Source organism: Chrysoperla carnea, chromosome 4 (genome assembly GCF_905475395.1).
Source record: "Chrysoperla carnea chromosome 4, inChrCarn1.1, whole genome shotgun sequence".
In the NCBI taxonomy this organism is placed as follows: Eukaryota; Metazoa; Arthropoda; class Insecta; order Neuroptera; family Chrysopidae; genus Chrysoperla; species Chrysoperla carnea.
In genome coordinates, this window is record NC_058340.1 from 60363212 (window position 1) to 60380137 (window position 16926).

General features: G+C 29.9%; 3 protein-coding genes across 5 annotated transcripts in view; all 3 read right to left on the bottom strand.

Moving 5' to 3' along the window:
* LOC123299121 (membralin) overlaps window positions 1-2784 on the bottom strand; it is a 194711-nt gene extending 191927 nt beyond the window's left edge. Inside the window, exon 1 of one of the 2 annotated variants that reach the window (XM_044881361.1) lies at window positions 2671-2784. The gene's annotated coding sequence lies outside the window, so the exon portion shown is untranslated. Of the gene's footprint in view, window positions 1-2440; window positions 2491-2670 lie in introns of those variants that run through there. The other variant, XM_044881362.1, reaches the window with a different exon arrangement.
* Window positions 2785-4604: 1820 nt separating this feature from the next.
* LOC123299122 (UBX domain-containing protein 6) lies at window positions 4605-9124 on the bottom strand. Of its 2 annotated transcripts, none has more exons than XM_044881363.1 (5): window positions 8980-9124; window positions 7765-8385; window positions 6075-6478; window positions 5884-6013; window positions 4605-5048 (listed from the first exon to the last, which is right to left on the bottom strand). In XM_044881363.1, exons 2-5 carry the CDS (start codon window positions 8302-8304, stop codon window positions 4782-4784), a joined length of 1341 nt encoding a protein of 446 aa, XP_044737298.1. In that variant the 5' UTR covers window positions 8305-8385; window positions 8980-9124; the 3' UTR covers window positions 4605-4781. The 2 variants fall into 2 exon arrangements, with proteins under 2 accessions (XP_044737298.1, XP_044737299.1); XM_044881364.1 differs by lacking the exon at window positions 8980-9124 and adding an exon at window positions 8446-8583.
* Window positions 9125-15749: 6625 nt separating this feature from the next.
* Window positions 15750-16926, bottom strand: part of LOC123299085 (protein Wnt-5b-like) — a 66279-nt gene continuing 65102 nt past the window's right edge. The window contains exon 7 of the mRNA XM_044881302.1: window positions 15750-16146. Coding sequence (XP_044737237.1) covers window positions 15791-16146 — 356 coding nt within the window. The 3' untranslated portion in view covers window positions 15750-15790. The remainder of the gene's footprint in view (window positions 16147-16926) is intronic.

Sequence of the window (16926 nt, forward strand, 5' to 3'; positions counted from 1 at the left end):
AGCATTAACACTAACTAACTAGCTAATATAATTTACAAAATCAAAATACTATGAACTTTTATAGACTTAGAAAAATTAAACAATAATATATTGAACTGAATAGTGAATCGTTGATGTATTATGTTTGTATAACCATTTTTGTGAATAAATTTCGCATAAATATTAATAAATGAATTTTTAATAGGTTACTGAAAACTTTTACACTCAACGTATATTGTATTTTCAGACGACGCATTTATGTCTTTATAACAGAAAGGTAATTTAATATTATCAATAATAATTCTATTTACTTAATTTATGTGTCTTTATTTAAAAAAACTAATTGAAACGCGTTGAAAAACAAGTGAAAACAAACAATTGACTGAGTTAATTGTTGAAATACCCTGCATAATCAGTGTTGATTGCTCTCACATTACACATACATGTCACACATATATAACTAATATAGCTGATATTCCCATATAATACATACTATACAATTTACGCCTAATTTGCGCCCTCACGGGTAAACAGTGATGTTGACGAAAAAATGTTTCAAACAAAAGTTGTTTATTTTTTGATAAGGAACATTTTTTACATTTGAACTTTTGTTCTATCTCAAACGGTTTACAAGATGAAGACCCAATTGACCTATGTTGCTCATTTACGAACTTGGCCTCACTTTTTACGTTCTGAGTACTCTGTAAAAATTTCATCTTGATACCTCTTTTCGTTTTTGAGTTATTGTTTTGGCAGACAGACGGACAGACGGACAGACAATCGGAAATGGTCTAATTAGATAAAAACTAAACTTAGTATACCTTGCATATTACATATGTGCATGATATAATAAGCAATTCCAAAGCGCAGTACTCCGAGTGTTAAAAAGTGGTAAGCAGAAGTTTATCTGTGATGACCAGATATTAGGCCGCTAAAACCCTGAAAATGGTCTCTAAAATTCGAGTACATTCTGTAAGTGTTGACCGCCAATTTCTAAATATGTTGATAATGCCCCAAATATCACGCATACCCTTCTGGAAAAATATTTCAAACAAATGACTTAAAAAGTCTTACTAATCCTGAAAAACTCTTCTTTTGTATTAGTAAGTATCCTTGAACAAAATTCCATCAAGGCAACTTGTGACTTTTGGCAATCCAAAAAGTATACGGAATTGAACGTGCTAAAAAAAGAGTTATGTTTCCGTACCAAATACGACAAAGACATTTAATTATTTAAAAATTCTCAAATACACGCAATCATCTTTTTTAGCAAAGCCATTCGCTTCACAGTAAAGATATTTTTATAATGGATTTTGTAAGAGGTTTTCTGGTCCATTTTTCTCTGAAATACAGTTTCATACTACCATTCCGAGAAAAGTTAAAATCGTATTTTATTCAAAGATTTCTCAGCTTTTTCAAAAAATTTTCGTTTTTTGACATACATCTTGGTAAATATGCACTGTTTATTTTCCCCAAAAGAAATTATTTAGAGAACGTTACAATTGATACAAGTTATGACCAAAATTTCTACCACCCTAAAGGGAACCCCATCCATATTATGGAGATATTTCACCGATTATAGATTATAAAAATATAGACACTCGAATTTCAACGGTCATATTCTGGGTGATTACTGCCATAAAAACGTAAATCGTCACATCGCATCTTTTTTTCTCCATTGAAAGTGCTTCTAAAACACTAGAAATGCTGTGATTGATTACACTAGAAGAAGCTCTCGAACAAACAATAGTAGAAGGCGCCTCTAACCTGCTATTGTCTGTATGGCTTTCCTTTCTGAGATAAACTAGTCCATTCCATGTATTTCGTCACCAGGGTAACTAGATCAGTAAACAGAGCTTACATTATTCTTCCTACTATTTACTATACGTAACTTTATGTTTTATTTAACGCGTTGTTATCAAGAGTAGACGAAGGATTTATAAAACAAATTGGTGAAAAATTAATAGGAAGTTTAGGTATTGCTATGATTATTATGATAGCAATAAACTTAAGGATATTTCTGCATGCAAATTTTAATATAACATTGTTAAAAGTATTGTTAATGTGACAAAGGTAATCGAACGTTCACGGTAACTATAAAAATGTAAATTTATTTAAAAAAAAACAATAATTTGAATTCCTTGTTTCTATATTTTTCAACAATACACAGGCAATATATCTTTCTTCTAGTAATGATAAAATGGAAATTCATTGAACAACGCAACATTTGCCCTTCAAATACTGAAGGATACAAAAAAAATGTTTTTCCGAATAAAAATTCCATCTAATTTTTTTGAAAAATTTAATCAAAACAAATGTAAGGGTAATAAAGAAAGGCAGATAATCACTTGAGATTTTTACAGTTAATCAGGATAAAGATTTAATTGAAATATTTAAAGCAGCAAGAATATGAAAATTTTCTAAAACAAGTTTGTCAAATTTACATTATTTGAAAACTTACGAATCATTCCAACGAATATGTGCTTTCACGTAACATTAGAAATGTCAAAAAAAAAATCAAATTCTGTTCATAAAAGACAGAACAGGACAAACGTAGTTGTAATACAGGTAATCTAATTATTGTTATCTTTGTTTATTTATTATCCTTAAAAATATTATGAACAGGTTAGAAAACATAAATTTAGATAATTTACATTCAATAACAAAACAACAGATTGACATTTAACTCACCTGTCATTTCTTAAAAGTAATTTGTTTTGTATACTTGTTTTTCTTCTATAGATTATTGTAAACTTATTTTTTAATAAAAATATTTTTACTTGAACCAGATTGTTATTTCAAGAATTCAACTACCTTTTATAATAATTAATATGTAATATTTTGATTAGGGTTTTTTCAAATCAATCTTGATAAACATAAAAACACTAAATATACCACCAACGTTTTGTCAGATTTTTGTTGTTTCATCATTATTATGATTGAGAAAGTTGATTCATGGTTTGAATCAATTAATTGAGTAATTATTATATTAGTACTTACTTACGTAAGTCTAAAATTTCAACTAGTATCAATTGAATCAATAGATTAAGAAGTGAAAAAGAAAGGTAGTCAGATGGACCCCACTTTCTATTTTTGTATAATTTGAAGCTGTAGTAGAATAAAAATAAATCTATTTTATCTTAAAGCAATGTTAAAATTCATCTTTCTTAAGTAGATAAAGAATCATTAAAAATTCTTTTGTACAGCTTAATACGCTACACCTACCGCCTTTTTATACTAAGTATATATGTAATATGCAAGGTATACTAAGTTTAGTCCCAAGTTTGTAACGCTTAAGAATATTGATGCTACGAAAAAAATTTTGGTATAGGTGTTCATGGAATCACCTAATTAGTCCATTTCCAGTTGTCTGTCCGTCTGCCTGCCAAAACAATAACTCAAAAACGAAAAGAGATATCAAGCTGAAATTTTTATAGCGTACTCCCGACGTAAAAATTGAGATCGAGTTCGTAAATGAGCAACATAGGAAAATTGGAGCCTGAGTCCGTAGGACCCATCTTGTAAACCGTTAGAGATAGAACAAAAGTTTAAATGTAAAAAATGTTCCTTATAAAAACCAAAACAACTTTTGTTTGATACATTTTTTCGTAAACATCACTCTTTACCCGTGAGGGCGTAAATTTTATGGTATGTATAGTGCTTTCCATTTTAAAATCACGATTCACATTTGTTTCGTACTAAATGATTTATAACCAATGTGATAAAATGAATAACAAATATCTTCTATCTTAGTCCTACTTATTGCTGTCAGTACGAAAAAATAAACTCTGCACTTGCGCTTATGACATGATGAAAAGGCCTATTATATGGGAATATCAGTTATGTATGTGTGACATGTATGTATGTGTAATGTGATAGAGTAATCAATACTGCCTATGCATGGTATTTCAACAATTAACTCAGTCAATTGTTTGTTTTCACTTGTTTCTATGAAAATTATTGTGATCTGGCTTTGTCTTTCACGCCTCAAGGAGCCCGATAATTAAAAACATATGATCAAGCATAAAATGATGGCTAGGCTGTAGAACGCCTACGAATTTCAAAACCCGCAGACCCGTACCAACTCGACCGCATTAGAGAAATGGACAACCCGCTGAACGCTTACAAATATCATCGCAGGTTTAATGCAGGGGAAAACACTCAGAGATCATTAAATATCTCGGTCTAGCGAATATTTCATTTTGTATAGCGAGATCCCATTGAAATATTAATATTGAAGCAGATACTAAGCGTAAATCGACTAAGATTTTTTTCCATTTCTTCTAGTTTATTGAATTTTTGGCCAGTTGTATTTAATAATTTAAATGACATCCTCATATTCTACTCCCAAATTACACTACACAATAATTTCTTTGAAGCGTCACAACGAGTAAAATTCATTATAAGAACTAGACTAATATGAAATGGGACCACACGGGAAGCACCAGCTTTCAAATAGAAAAAAAAATACAGTCGAATTGATAACTTCCTCCGTTTTTGTTTGAAGTCGGTTAAAAATTGAATCATAAAAAGAATTCAATTCGAAACAATAATATATTTGTATTGAAGATTAATAAAATTTACAAATATAAATATACACATAAAATATCTGTTCAACATATGCATATTTAACTCTAATTGTATAGTGAACTTCCACCTGAATGCTGACTTTACGAATGTGAAGAACTTCAATCAAAATATTCAAATTGTAAACAAAAAATATATATATATAATACAATAATTATTGAAAATAGTGCCGATTTTATAATATTTATAGATTTGAATCGAAAATTAACGAGACTTTAAAGTGCTTGAACAAGCATTAATATTTCATGTTTTAAATATCTTGGACTAGCGGATAATTCATCTTGTACAGCGGGATCCCATTGAAATGTTAATATTGAAGCAGGAACTAAACGTAAATCGACTAAGGTTTTTTCCATTTCTTCTTCATCATTTAATTTTTGACCAGTTGCATTTGACAATATAAATGGCATATCTTCATATTCTAAATTATCACGTACAAATTCATAAATGTTGACTAATTTCTCAAAAACAGCAAACGTACCCTAAAAAGTATTAAACGAAAATGAATAAAAAATAAATTGCATAAGAACGTTGCTCCAAGTCGTCCCTTCAATGGAAAAGGACAACATGACATAAAAATTAACTCGTTGCAAAATATATAGCTGTAGATTTTATAATTTTGGGTTTCTCAATTCAAATCTTCATCTATAAACAAAATTTCTAATACATTTTAACTTTTGAAATATTCAACAAAAAAAACGGGAGTACTTTCTCACTTTATTTTTCGCTTTTATTTTTTTTAAAGTGCCACCAAATTTGCTCTTTAGAAAATCCGCTATATTCCGGGTGAGGAAATATCAGTATCTGGCGCTCTAGAAAAGTTAACGAACTGGTGAAATAATTGACAAGGGAAATAATTCATCAGGTATATCGATAATTGTCAACGTTTTTATTTTCAAAAAACTTTGTTACTAGTGAACGTTCCAAAAAATCACGTTTTCTTAAAATCGTCTTTAACCCGCCAGTACTAACGTCAACCGTTCGGTAATCTTTAGTCGTATGATGATAAATCTACATAATTTTATATAAATTTATTTTTTACGTAACTCGTTTTTCCATAAAATACATTTAAAGTGATGAAATGAATGGCATTTGTGTTAAAAAAATAAGTATTTCTACTAAAAGTGATTTTCTCTAAATTTTTAGGCATCAATATTTGAAAAACTATGATATATATCGAAAAATTTTACTCATAATTTTCTAGGTAAGTCTCAAATATTTTCATACACTCATTTTTTTGGGAACATCCTTAAGTAAATTTTTCTAAAAGGTAAATAATCCCTTAAATTCAAACAATATTACTAAGAAATAATTTACCTGCAAAAATAAACCATCTGGAAATCGTATTCGGATAAGCGCAAATTTATACTTCTTGATCTCTCTTAGTTCATCTTTTTCTCTCATTACTTTAGTTCGAAGTTGCATAGCTTTTTCAACAGCATCAAGCCTAAAACATTTATCATTGAAATATTGCCGGAAAAACAATTTGAACAGTTCTAAAATAGTACCTGAGTTGTTGCTCTCGTTTAATTTCTTCTGGGGTTAATGCATAGAATGTAGTTGGTAATTCAGTACGTTTTGCAGCTTGCGAAGGTGACAAAACTTGCAAATTACGGTCTAATTCTAATGGAATCGGTTCCGCACTTCTAAGAGCATCACATAATGCTCGTAAAGTATCTAAATTTTCTACTCGATCTTGACTAAATACTAAATACTTTTCTTCTTTATCATCTATTGTTAAATTTTGTTCAATAAAACCAGCTCCTAGTAATAAGTTTAAAGCTCCTTCCATCGGTAAAACTTTTTCACTGAATACTCTGTTGCTCATGCGAATTCGTTGATATTTTTCTTCTGTTGGATTGTTTACTATATTTTCTAAATATTTACAAAGTGTATCGACACAAATTGAAATCTAGAATTTAAAAAAAAATCTCAACTTTTGTTTTTCAAGAGATTAACTGTATTAGATAGACTAGGGTTGATAATTTTTGGGACCAAACAAAATTATAGTAGGATGAAACCCATTGAAAAGGAAGAAAATATTACAAAAATGAAAGGAAAAATAATTTACGAGCGATGTGAGTTCGGGAAGTGGAAGGGGGTGAGTTTTTAAGGGTACAAAACAGTTTATATTGATTTTCGACAAAACAACAAGTCCTATAGAAAAAAGTTAAATTGCAATGTTTTAGATAATGAAAAGATCTACAACTTTTGTTCATACACTTTTTTCACATAACCTCAAAATTTATGTGAAAAATTCAAATAACCAAGTTTTTGGTTTTTCATTTTTATCTTTTACAAACAAAATTTTTTTTTCACGAAATTTGGTAAAAACTTTCCTTTGTATGTTTCAAACACACTGTAATTTTGTTTATTTAAAATATTTATTTTTTCACCTTATTTTGAATTAATATCGAAAAAGTACCCCTAATTTTCAATCGAAAATTCTGGCGTAGATCTTAGATCTACGTAGATAGTAGATCTTATAAATCTTCAAGACCATCGCCGTCTTCGTCTCCAATATCATTTCTAGTCTGCATTGGTTCTTCATCCACAATCCGTTTCTTTGTATTTTCTGAGAACATTTTCCATAGTAATGTATTTTTTTACACTATTAGAAAGTAGAGATTTCAGCGAACAAAAAACCCACCGACTTTTTTTTAAAAAAGAAATATTTTGACGCCAGAATTTACGATTGAAAATTAAGGGTACTTTTTCGATATTAATTCAAAATAAGGTGAAAAAATAAATATTTTAAATAAACAAAATTAATGTGTGTTTGAAACATAAAAAGGGAAGTTTTTACCAAATTTCGTGAAAAAAAATGTTGTTTGTAAAAGATAAAAAGGAAAAACCAAAAACTTCGTTATTTGAATTTTTCACATAAATTTTGAAGTTATGTGAAAAAAGTGTATGAACAAAAGTTGTAGATCTTTTCATTACCTACAACTTTGCAATTAACTTTTTTCTATAGGACTTGTAGATTTGCCGAAAATCAAGATAAACTGTTTTGTACCCTTAAAAACTCACCCCCTTCCACTTCCCGAACTCAGTTCGCCAGTAAATTATTTTTCCTTTCATTTTTGTGATATTTTCTTCCTTTTCCAATGGGTTTCATCCTACTATAATTTTGTTTCACTTTTTACCATTTTCAAATGCTTCCACCCTGGTGTATATTGAAAATTTTATATTACTCACTTTTTCTCTGTTTTTGTTTAAGTTGTGAATCATTAACGCAGCAGTTAATCCTTGCTCGAACTCTAATTGAGCATACAAAAATTCTCTAATTTTTTTTCGCCACTCCTCTTTGCTTAATATTTCTGGACCAACCATAGGACACTTAAAATATACTCCATTAACTGCTAGCACCGGAGATATTTCGACTTCAGTATCAGAAGATTTTGCTCGATTCAATACTGGTGATTGTGAAGATTTTCTTTCGCTTGTAGCCTTTTTTTCCGCTTCTAATTCACGTTTAACCTGTGCTTGAATTGCTGCAAAAGATGTATTGAAATTCTTATCTTGTTGTTGTTTACTTTGAAGCCTTGCTTCAGCAGCTTCAGCTGCTCTCCGTGCTTCTTCCGATAAATTATTTCTGGGTTTAACAGTATACTGATTTTTTGTAGTCGGTTTATCGAAACTTGTTGTTGATTCAGTCAGTTTATGCCCAGGACCAGCTAACTTAAACTTGGCATCTGATTTCTTTTTTTTGAAAAAATTTTTAATTTTTTCAGCCATCTTAATTCCTTGGAGAATGAACTTTTGGTAATTTCAATCTTGCAACGCTAGCTTTTAATTCTTCAATGGCTCTAGATGTAGCTAAAAAAATATTATTTTTATTAAATCTAGGTTAAATAAAGTGATAATTTACAAAAATACCTGGTCGCATAAACCGATCACAAATTTGTCTACCAAAAAAGTGCCACAAAATTAATATGATTAATAAATTACAAACGAAAAATGAAATTAGTACTTTTAATAACTTAATTTGAAAGTCATCAAATTGAAAAAAGCTCAATAAAAATTTAACAATGGACTCATATATTTGTGTGTAGGTGAATTTGACAGTTCCTTGTGACTCGTCGGAAATCGATAAAAATTGAAGAAGTATTACAAAAATATTATAAGTTTCTGATATAAATTTGTTTACAAATATTTGTACATCTGTGTACGATGCATTTAATAAATCAAATTGTACAAACGACATTACATTAATATTATTGATTTAAAAAAGAAAATGGTGCACATTTAATAACATTGAGTAACGTCAAACAAAAGAAATTAAACGTATCAATGAATCAAAGATAATGTACACATCATATTTTTTCATTCCGTTTCAATGGATGAATTTTCAAGATTACTGTGTACAAAGAATGAATATACTCGATAAACAATATTTACTACCTAAATTACCTATTAGTTACTTTTGTTGATGCAGGTATTTTTAGTCAATGACATATTAAACAAACCATAGCATTTATAAGTCAATTTATTTCGAAACTTGTGCAATGATTAATTTTGAGAAATTGAAGGAATTAAACTTATAGTCATATTCGATGTCAAAATAAAATGCGTAAGAATTCTGTCATTTGTAATGCTTCAATAAACTTTTAAGATCATATTGTATTTCTTTCATATATTTTTTTTAAGTTGGTAATCAGTATTTTTAATTGCCAACTGTCATGTTGTCATTTCGAATACTTTGATAACACAGGTCTGCAAAAAAAATTTTTTTGTCAGCTGCATGAGATATTTTTACTAAATTATATGTTTTAGAATGCGCTGATTTCAGAAATGATGGCCATTTTTTTCTATCACGTAAGGTTTTTTGCAAATTCAAACACAAAAAATTGGTATAAGCACTCGTTTATTAAAAATTATACAGTAGCCTGCAAGAATAGTGACATCCCATCTTGGTACCGTTTGTCGATATCACGGATACACTGGTGAAACCGCTCCCCCTGTTCTTCACTGTAGGCTCCCAGGTTTTCAGGAAAATATTCTATGTGGGAGTGTAAAAAATGGACCTTCAGGCTTATCTTGCAGCCTTGAGCTTCGTATGCTGCTAGTTGAACAATGGTTTTGTAGTCAGAATCCTTAGTATTTCCCAAAAACTTTCGCACTACATCCTTGAACGATACCCAAGCTTCTTTTTCCTTCTCAATCATACTTTCTACAAAGAGGGTGTCAGTTAAAAGCCTTCTTATGCCGGGGCCAGTGAAAACTCCCTTTTTCAACTTTGCTTCTGACAGCTTCGGGAATTTTGTACATAGATATTTAAAACAGTCTCCATCCTTTTGCAGTGAATTTACAATTGTTTCATCAACCCCAATTTGATTTGGAGAGGTGGCAACAAAACTTTTTCTGGCGGCACCAAAGTAGTATTGATAACATTTTTCTCCCCAGGTTTTAAAGTTTCTCGGGGTGGCCAATCACTTTTAGTCCAGGGCTAATTTCTGGTTCTACTATCCCATAAGCATAAGAAGCATGGTTATTTAGTATAGCCTGCCTGCTGTCACAAAATCATCGTGAAGATTTTGAAATCCCCATAAACCATCTATTGATGGTTCTGATATTTGATTCTTTCCAGGGTAATGGCCAAATTGTTATAGTTAGTTTTCTTCCATATGCACACAAGGATCCATTAAAATCTATGGTAGAAAATTATTTTATCCTTTGCGGATGACACTGCCAAAAAATGCAGATACGTACGTATCTGCTGAGCAAGAATGCAGATACGTACGTATCTGCTGAACGAACATACTTTATAAAATATACGCATAGATGGCATTAGCTGGTGATAAATTAAACTTATTTTTATCATTAAAAAAACTTGTGAATTTTTCTCTCGCTTTCTAATTTATTTTCTCTGGCTTTCGCTGTCCTGAGATTTTGACTTTCTGATAATGAAATTAGTCAAAATACTAAAGAAAAGCTTGAGGGAGGAGTTAGTTTAAACAAAATTTTAATCGAATCCCCTCTTGCCAGTTGTGCCATTTGTTTAAAACCCAATTTAAAAATAAAATAATTAATTGTGGATCGGCAAGGAATCGGAATAAACAAAGAGATTTCATTTTGATTACAATTCTATAGTTATTTATTATTTATTTACAATAATATGAAATCATAGTATTTAAGTACAAATAATATTCTGTAAAAAACATGTATAATAAATATTCATTAAAAAAATCATTATTGCTGATTAAAGAGATGCTTTGTTTTCTTATCATGTACATAATTTTAAATTAGCAAAATACATTATTATGAGCATATATACTTAAACATTACTATTTACACTGGGTTTTTGTTTTAATTAATATGGTCTATCATTAATTAATTATTATTTAATAAATAAATTATATACTATGACACAATTATAAGAGAGTTTATAAAAAATATTAAACGTGAAAGCATTTTTAATTTTAAAACTTAGACGCTTGTTTGCAATCTATATTAAATAAAAATAGACGCATCTAGCCGAAGCCATACTGAGCGGAAAGATGATACTGGCATCTCATCTATCTTAAAGAAAAATGGATTATAAATATATGGGGTGCCGGTTCTAGCACCTTTTTACTAACACTCTAATTTCGATAAATTTCTGTAGCTATGATTAAACATAAAAATTCGGTTTATTTCACGATTATACGACTAGAGTTTCGGAGATATGGTTTGAAAAATTAATATTTTAAACGATATCTCGGAAAATAGACGCTCAATTGAAAAATGTACCCAATTTACGTACTTTTTGTTTTTTCCAAGTAGGATTACAAAAATAGTAAAAAGTCTCATTCCGCTTTTTGAACGCTTTTTTATTTTATTTGTTTAAATATATAAGGCGGCCTATGAATAAATACGCCAACTTTAAGAATACATTCCCTTTAGAGTCGGGAATCCTTACGCAGTTTGGTAGCCATCTCATTAGCCATTTATAATATATGAAGTATTAAGTATAAATATCTGGATAACCGATATTCTTAAAAAGACACAAATTTTATCACTAATAGAAGACCGTTTTAAATGTCTCCACACAAATACCAATTTGAATCATTAACTACGATATACACCAATAGATGTCAGGAAGTGTTATAATTTGCATTGTATTTCATTAACTACGATATACACCAATAGATGTCAGGAAGAGTTATAATTTGCATTGCCGGTTTCAGTTTTTCATGAAAAAACGAATAAAACGACGTTTTTTAAAATGAAACCTTGTTAGATCGACTTATCGCCCCAAAAAACCCCTACATACTCATTTTCATGAAAATCGTTGGAGCCATTTCCAAGATCGTTGATATATATATATATATATATATATATATATATATATATATATATATATATATATATATATATATATATTTAAACGAACAAGAATTGCTCGTTTAAATATATAAGATATATAAAATAAGACGTTCTTATGCATAAAACAGAAAACAGGGTTGTATAGCAATTATAGCAATCACGTAGCCAGGCAGATTTGATGTGTCTATTGACAGCGATCATGCTTTATTCAATGTAATGTCTCCTAAGTGGTATAATCGCTGTCAATAGACACACAAAACCTGCCTTGCTATGTGATTACTATACAACACTGCTGTGTTGTTTCTTTGTTTTATGCAATAAGAACGTCTTACTTCATTTGTTATACTCTTCTTTCTTCATATATTATATGAATGGCTAACGAGATGGTTGTCAAACTGTATACTCTAAATACATATTGTCCAAAATTCAATTTAATGAGTTATGGGCAAAAAATTTAAGAGCTCCAGAATAAATTAACCATAGGTATTCTGATCAATTTTTTCGATTTGAATTTAGTTGTGCCTCCCTGTTATTTCTTAGCATATTTTGAATCAAATAATTGAAAATGTATCTTTCGAAATCGTGAGTATTTAAATTTAATATTGCGTACTCATTGTTACCTCCATCGCTATTGCTCTTTTACAATAAATGTAAAATGTAACTTTCACTTATAACTATTTGAGAAATACTCTTTTAAAGTTTGCGTATTTATTCGCTCTATATAAATACAAAATTTTTAAAAGTAGAGATACTTCCTCATTCAATATTTTAGTAACTCTCAGTATAAATATTTAATTAATTGTGAAAAATTTCTACTCATGATTATTTTACACGCTTATTATAATTAGTGTGAAAATTTTATCCATAAACCTAAATGTATAATTCTTTCGAAGAAAAATTTATTTACGTAAAGTTTAGTTTCTATACGTAATAAAAATTACAGCATCTTAATTATTATATTTTTTTGAAAAGCCAATAAAAATATAAATGAACTTATACTTAATACTGATATTGGCAAGATAATGTTTCAATACTAAAAAAATTGATTTTATATCAAAATTTTTGTCATTAAAAAAAAAGAAGAAGAAAATTTGCACTTCATAATCAAATTAATTTGATTTTTCGAGCTAAGGTCTATTCGCACATCCAAGTAACGTATCAGTGCTAATTAAAATCTCACTGATCCAGCACTAATAAAAACCAGAGTATGTCGAATTATTGGAATGTATTGGATTACTGGACAATATCATCCGACACTGGCACGAAAATCATCTTTTTTCGTTTTTTTTTAAATAAAATTCGATTGTTGAATCGTGCCGGATTAATGGACTTGGACGTTTTGGTCTATTGAATTGCCAAATTAATGAGATTGTATACTTTACTTGTTTAATTTCAATTACTTATTATTCATCATTGGATGCTGCCCTCTCCTAGGCTTAAACCATCCCTTTCTGTTAATAATTATTTGGCTGCCCCCTTTTAGGTCTAAAATTGCAGATATGCTTCTCTTTAATCAAAAAGTTGCATACGCCCACGATGGTTCAGTGAAAATTAGGGCTGAATACAGGCAGTTCTGACCTTAGAATAATATTGCAGGCAATAGGAACCATAGAGATAATAAATAATACCATAGAGCTATGTAGACATGGGAAACGCAATAAGAAAATTCTTGACCGCAGAGAAAGAGACAGAATTTATAGACGTTCTTCCCTCTCTGTCTAGTAGCCAATAATAATCACAACCCATGTTTTGTCCTATTATGGTTATAACACGTATTAGAGAGACGAAAACAGCTATATGTGCCTATCTTCCCTGGCCTTTCTCTATTGTAATCAACCGTTTGGGCTACGTATTCGCAGCTCAGATAGAACACTCTAATAATCACTGACACTGCATTCTGCAACAATAAACGCGTACTGTACTAATGCGTCACTAATATGCGCGTAAAGACCTTTAACCTTAAGTCTAAAATAATTTACTATTTATAACAATTATATTAATACTTTTTCAAAATTAATTCGGGAAATATATGTTAATAATAGAAAAGAAAATAAGAATACGACGGAATGTAATTTTGCAAGCACTATTTTAAGTTTCCAAAAAGTGTGTCTTTGGTAAAGAAATATCTACAAGGTGGTAAAAAAATAATAGATTATATGTATTATAGTTACTTCTCAAAACAGACCAAGAAAAAATATTTTGTAATTACATTCAGCGTAAATAACATTATTCAGTTATGCTCAGATTATTATTATCCATTTATTGTTTTTTTTCTTGATTTGTTCAACATTTTCGTGATTTTTTGTATACAAAAATGTACCTATTTTGAGTTAGTTAATTGCGAAAACTTTTATGAAACGAGAAATAATTTTAAATGATGTGTGCGTGATTCGATTGGATGGAACTATTTAGGGAAATTAAGAATTAAGAAGACTAGTCGAGTTTAGAATTGAGAGCAAAATTATTGTTGGGCCATTTTCGCAGGTTCTAAGCGCTTATCAAAATGAAGTCTGACATAATTTTTAAATGAATAATCATTAATCGCTTGACATGTGAATTCAACTTTAGTAATTTTCGCCCTTTGCCAATTGGTCTTTTACGTGCGTCCTAATTTTCTCGGTCATTAATATCGACATGTTTTGATACTTGTAGTTGGCGTATTAAAAGTCGATTAAAGTGGTAATAATGTTGCGAAGATAATTTAGGAGAGTTTTTAAATTACGGGTAATTCGTTAATTTTCTATATCAGATTAGTTATAGATAAATTAACATTTATAGCAAATTTTTAACATACCCTCAGAGAATATCAGAGTTTGGGTACAATGTGTAGTCGCCATTTTTAGTCCTTAGAAAAAGATCAAATGCTTAACTTCTTATGAGGTCCTTAAGTTATTTAAATACATCTTAAAAAACAAAACTGACATTTAGTCCGGGCGCAATTAGGGACACAGGTTAGTGAATTGGCGCAGCATGTGAGGTTGTTGGAGGCCAGTGGGTAATGCAAATTTATGTTTATGATTTTGTTTGTAAGGGCTGTCCTTACAGATTCTGTGAAGTGTTCTGTTTAGTTAGATGGAAGTTTGTACGGCGTAAGTTTGCAGTAAGCATGACTCCCATACCATATGTATGGATTCTGTACAGATTCCAAATTCCACATTACTCACTGCCCTTCATCTGCATACAACTACATGACGTTAACTCATCGAGCTGCGGTGCAGTTTGCGCTCGGCATCCATCGTAAGCAGAGTACAACGAAATAAATAGTCTTGTATTCATGCCATATTTGCATTTTATCTTTGTAAAAGCTCGATGTCCAAAACGAGCCTATTTACTAAGTAGTTGAGGGAATGCTTTTTTAGGAATTAAAATGACACATGATCGAAAATTAATTATTTAAGATTTCACATAATTTTTTCTGTCAAAATTAAAGGAAGATTCTTGAAAAATTGAAAGTTAATAATCAGTCGAAATACATAAGTATATAGAATAGTCTTAAACTGAGAAACTCTAATTTAGAAATTGTCCCCTCTGACTGAATTTACGAACTACTAATGTTATTTTATGTAAAAATTCAACCTTTGTGACACTTTTAAATTAAAAATTTTTATGAAATTATTTGATCTTAATTCTAATTCTAAATTTGTACGTGTGATAGTAGTCTAAACTCCTGACCCGTAGTGATTAATATTTAAAATGTTGTACTACAAATACATACGACCAAATCCGTCCTTGAGCATGATTAATTTTCGCATGGAAAATTTTTGCATGATCCTGTTTAAAACATGCTACTATGGGACAAATGTGAATAATGGTACGATTAAATGATGAATCCAATAAAAGGAATCAATTCCTGAATCTAGAGTTATCCAGTCCAATAAAAATACAGATCAGCGCTAGAATTAATTACATGATTTGATTATTTGCATGTATGTAAATCGACAGTTTTAATACAAGTTTTACATTCAACATGACAACACCAATGGAATTTACATTCACATCGTTCTTTGATTGTAACTTTTTTTGTATTGTAGCCACGACCACAACACATTAGATTACAGCCATCCATTCCATGGGATGTACGATTACAGGTACGTCCTTGTGTGCCAAATGATCCAACGCGTGGATCTTTCACACAATAATTTGGTGATTCTTGTAAATATACTAAATCGTTTGCTGTTGGCATTGTAAATCGTGCATCACGTATTTGTAAACGTCCACGACGATTTGCACGCACTTCTGTTGCTCCATCGTATTTATCCAACAAATAATCACCTGAAACAATAAACATACAATTATATTGTTTGAAATCAATTTAATTTCATTTTGATTTGGTTTAATTAATTTGAGACTCAATTCACACACGATATTCTTTATTAAAACAAGTCGTGGTGAATATGGCATTTGTTGGTCAGATCAATAATCTTCTGATTCAGAAATTATGTAATACATATATCTGATGAACATCAAAATGTCGCATTTTTTTGTCCATAATTTTTTAGCGATAATATAGAAGAATCTCTACAAGTGAATAATCAAGGGAAATGTTAAATAATTTTTATTTTTCGAGTTTTTAAATTACCAAGGGTTTCATTTAAGGAGTTTTTAATAGTTCATATTTCAGTGAGGTTTTATTTATATTCTTTGTTTATTACATATTGTATTACAGTAGAACCTCGATAACTTAAACCTCGGTAACATAAAAACCTCTGTTACTTCAAAAAATACTATGTTTCCTTCCCATCAGAGCCCAAAACCTCTATAACTTAAAATACGCAACCTCTATAACTTAAATAAATACTCTGTATAGGCCCTCAGTAACTACATAGAAACATGTACATACCTCTATATTAACTAGGGTACATAGAAACATGTACATACCTCTATATTAACCTTTACCTAACATAGACCCTTGATAACTTAAAACCTCTATAACTTAAAATATTTTGTGTTTCCCTTGGACTTTAACTTATCGAGGTTCTACTGTATATTTCGATTTGGTTATAACTAACCGAGAAATCAGAATATGATAATAATATATTTTCTATACTTTTC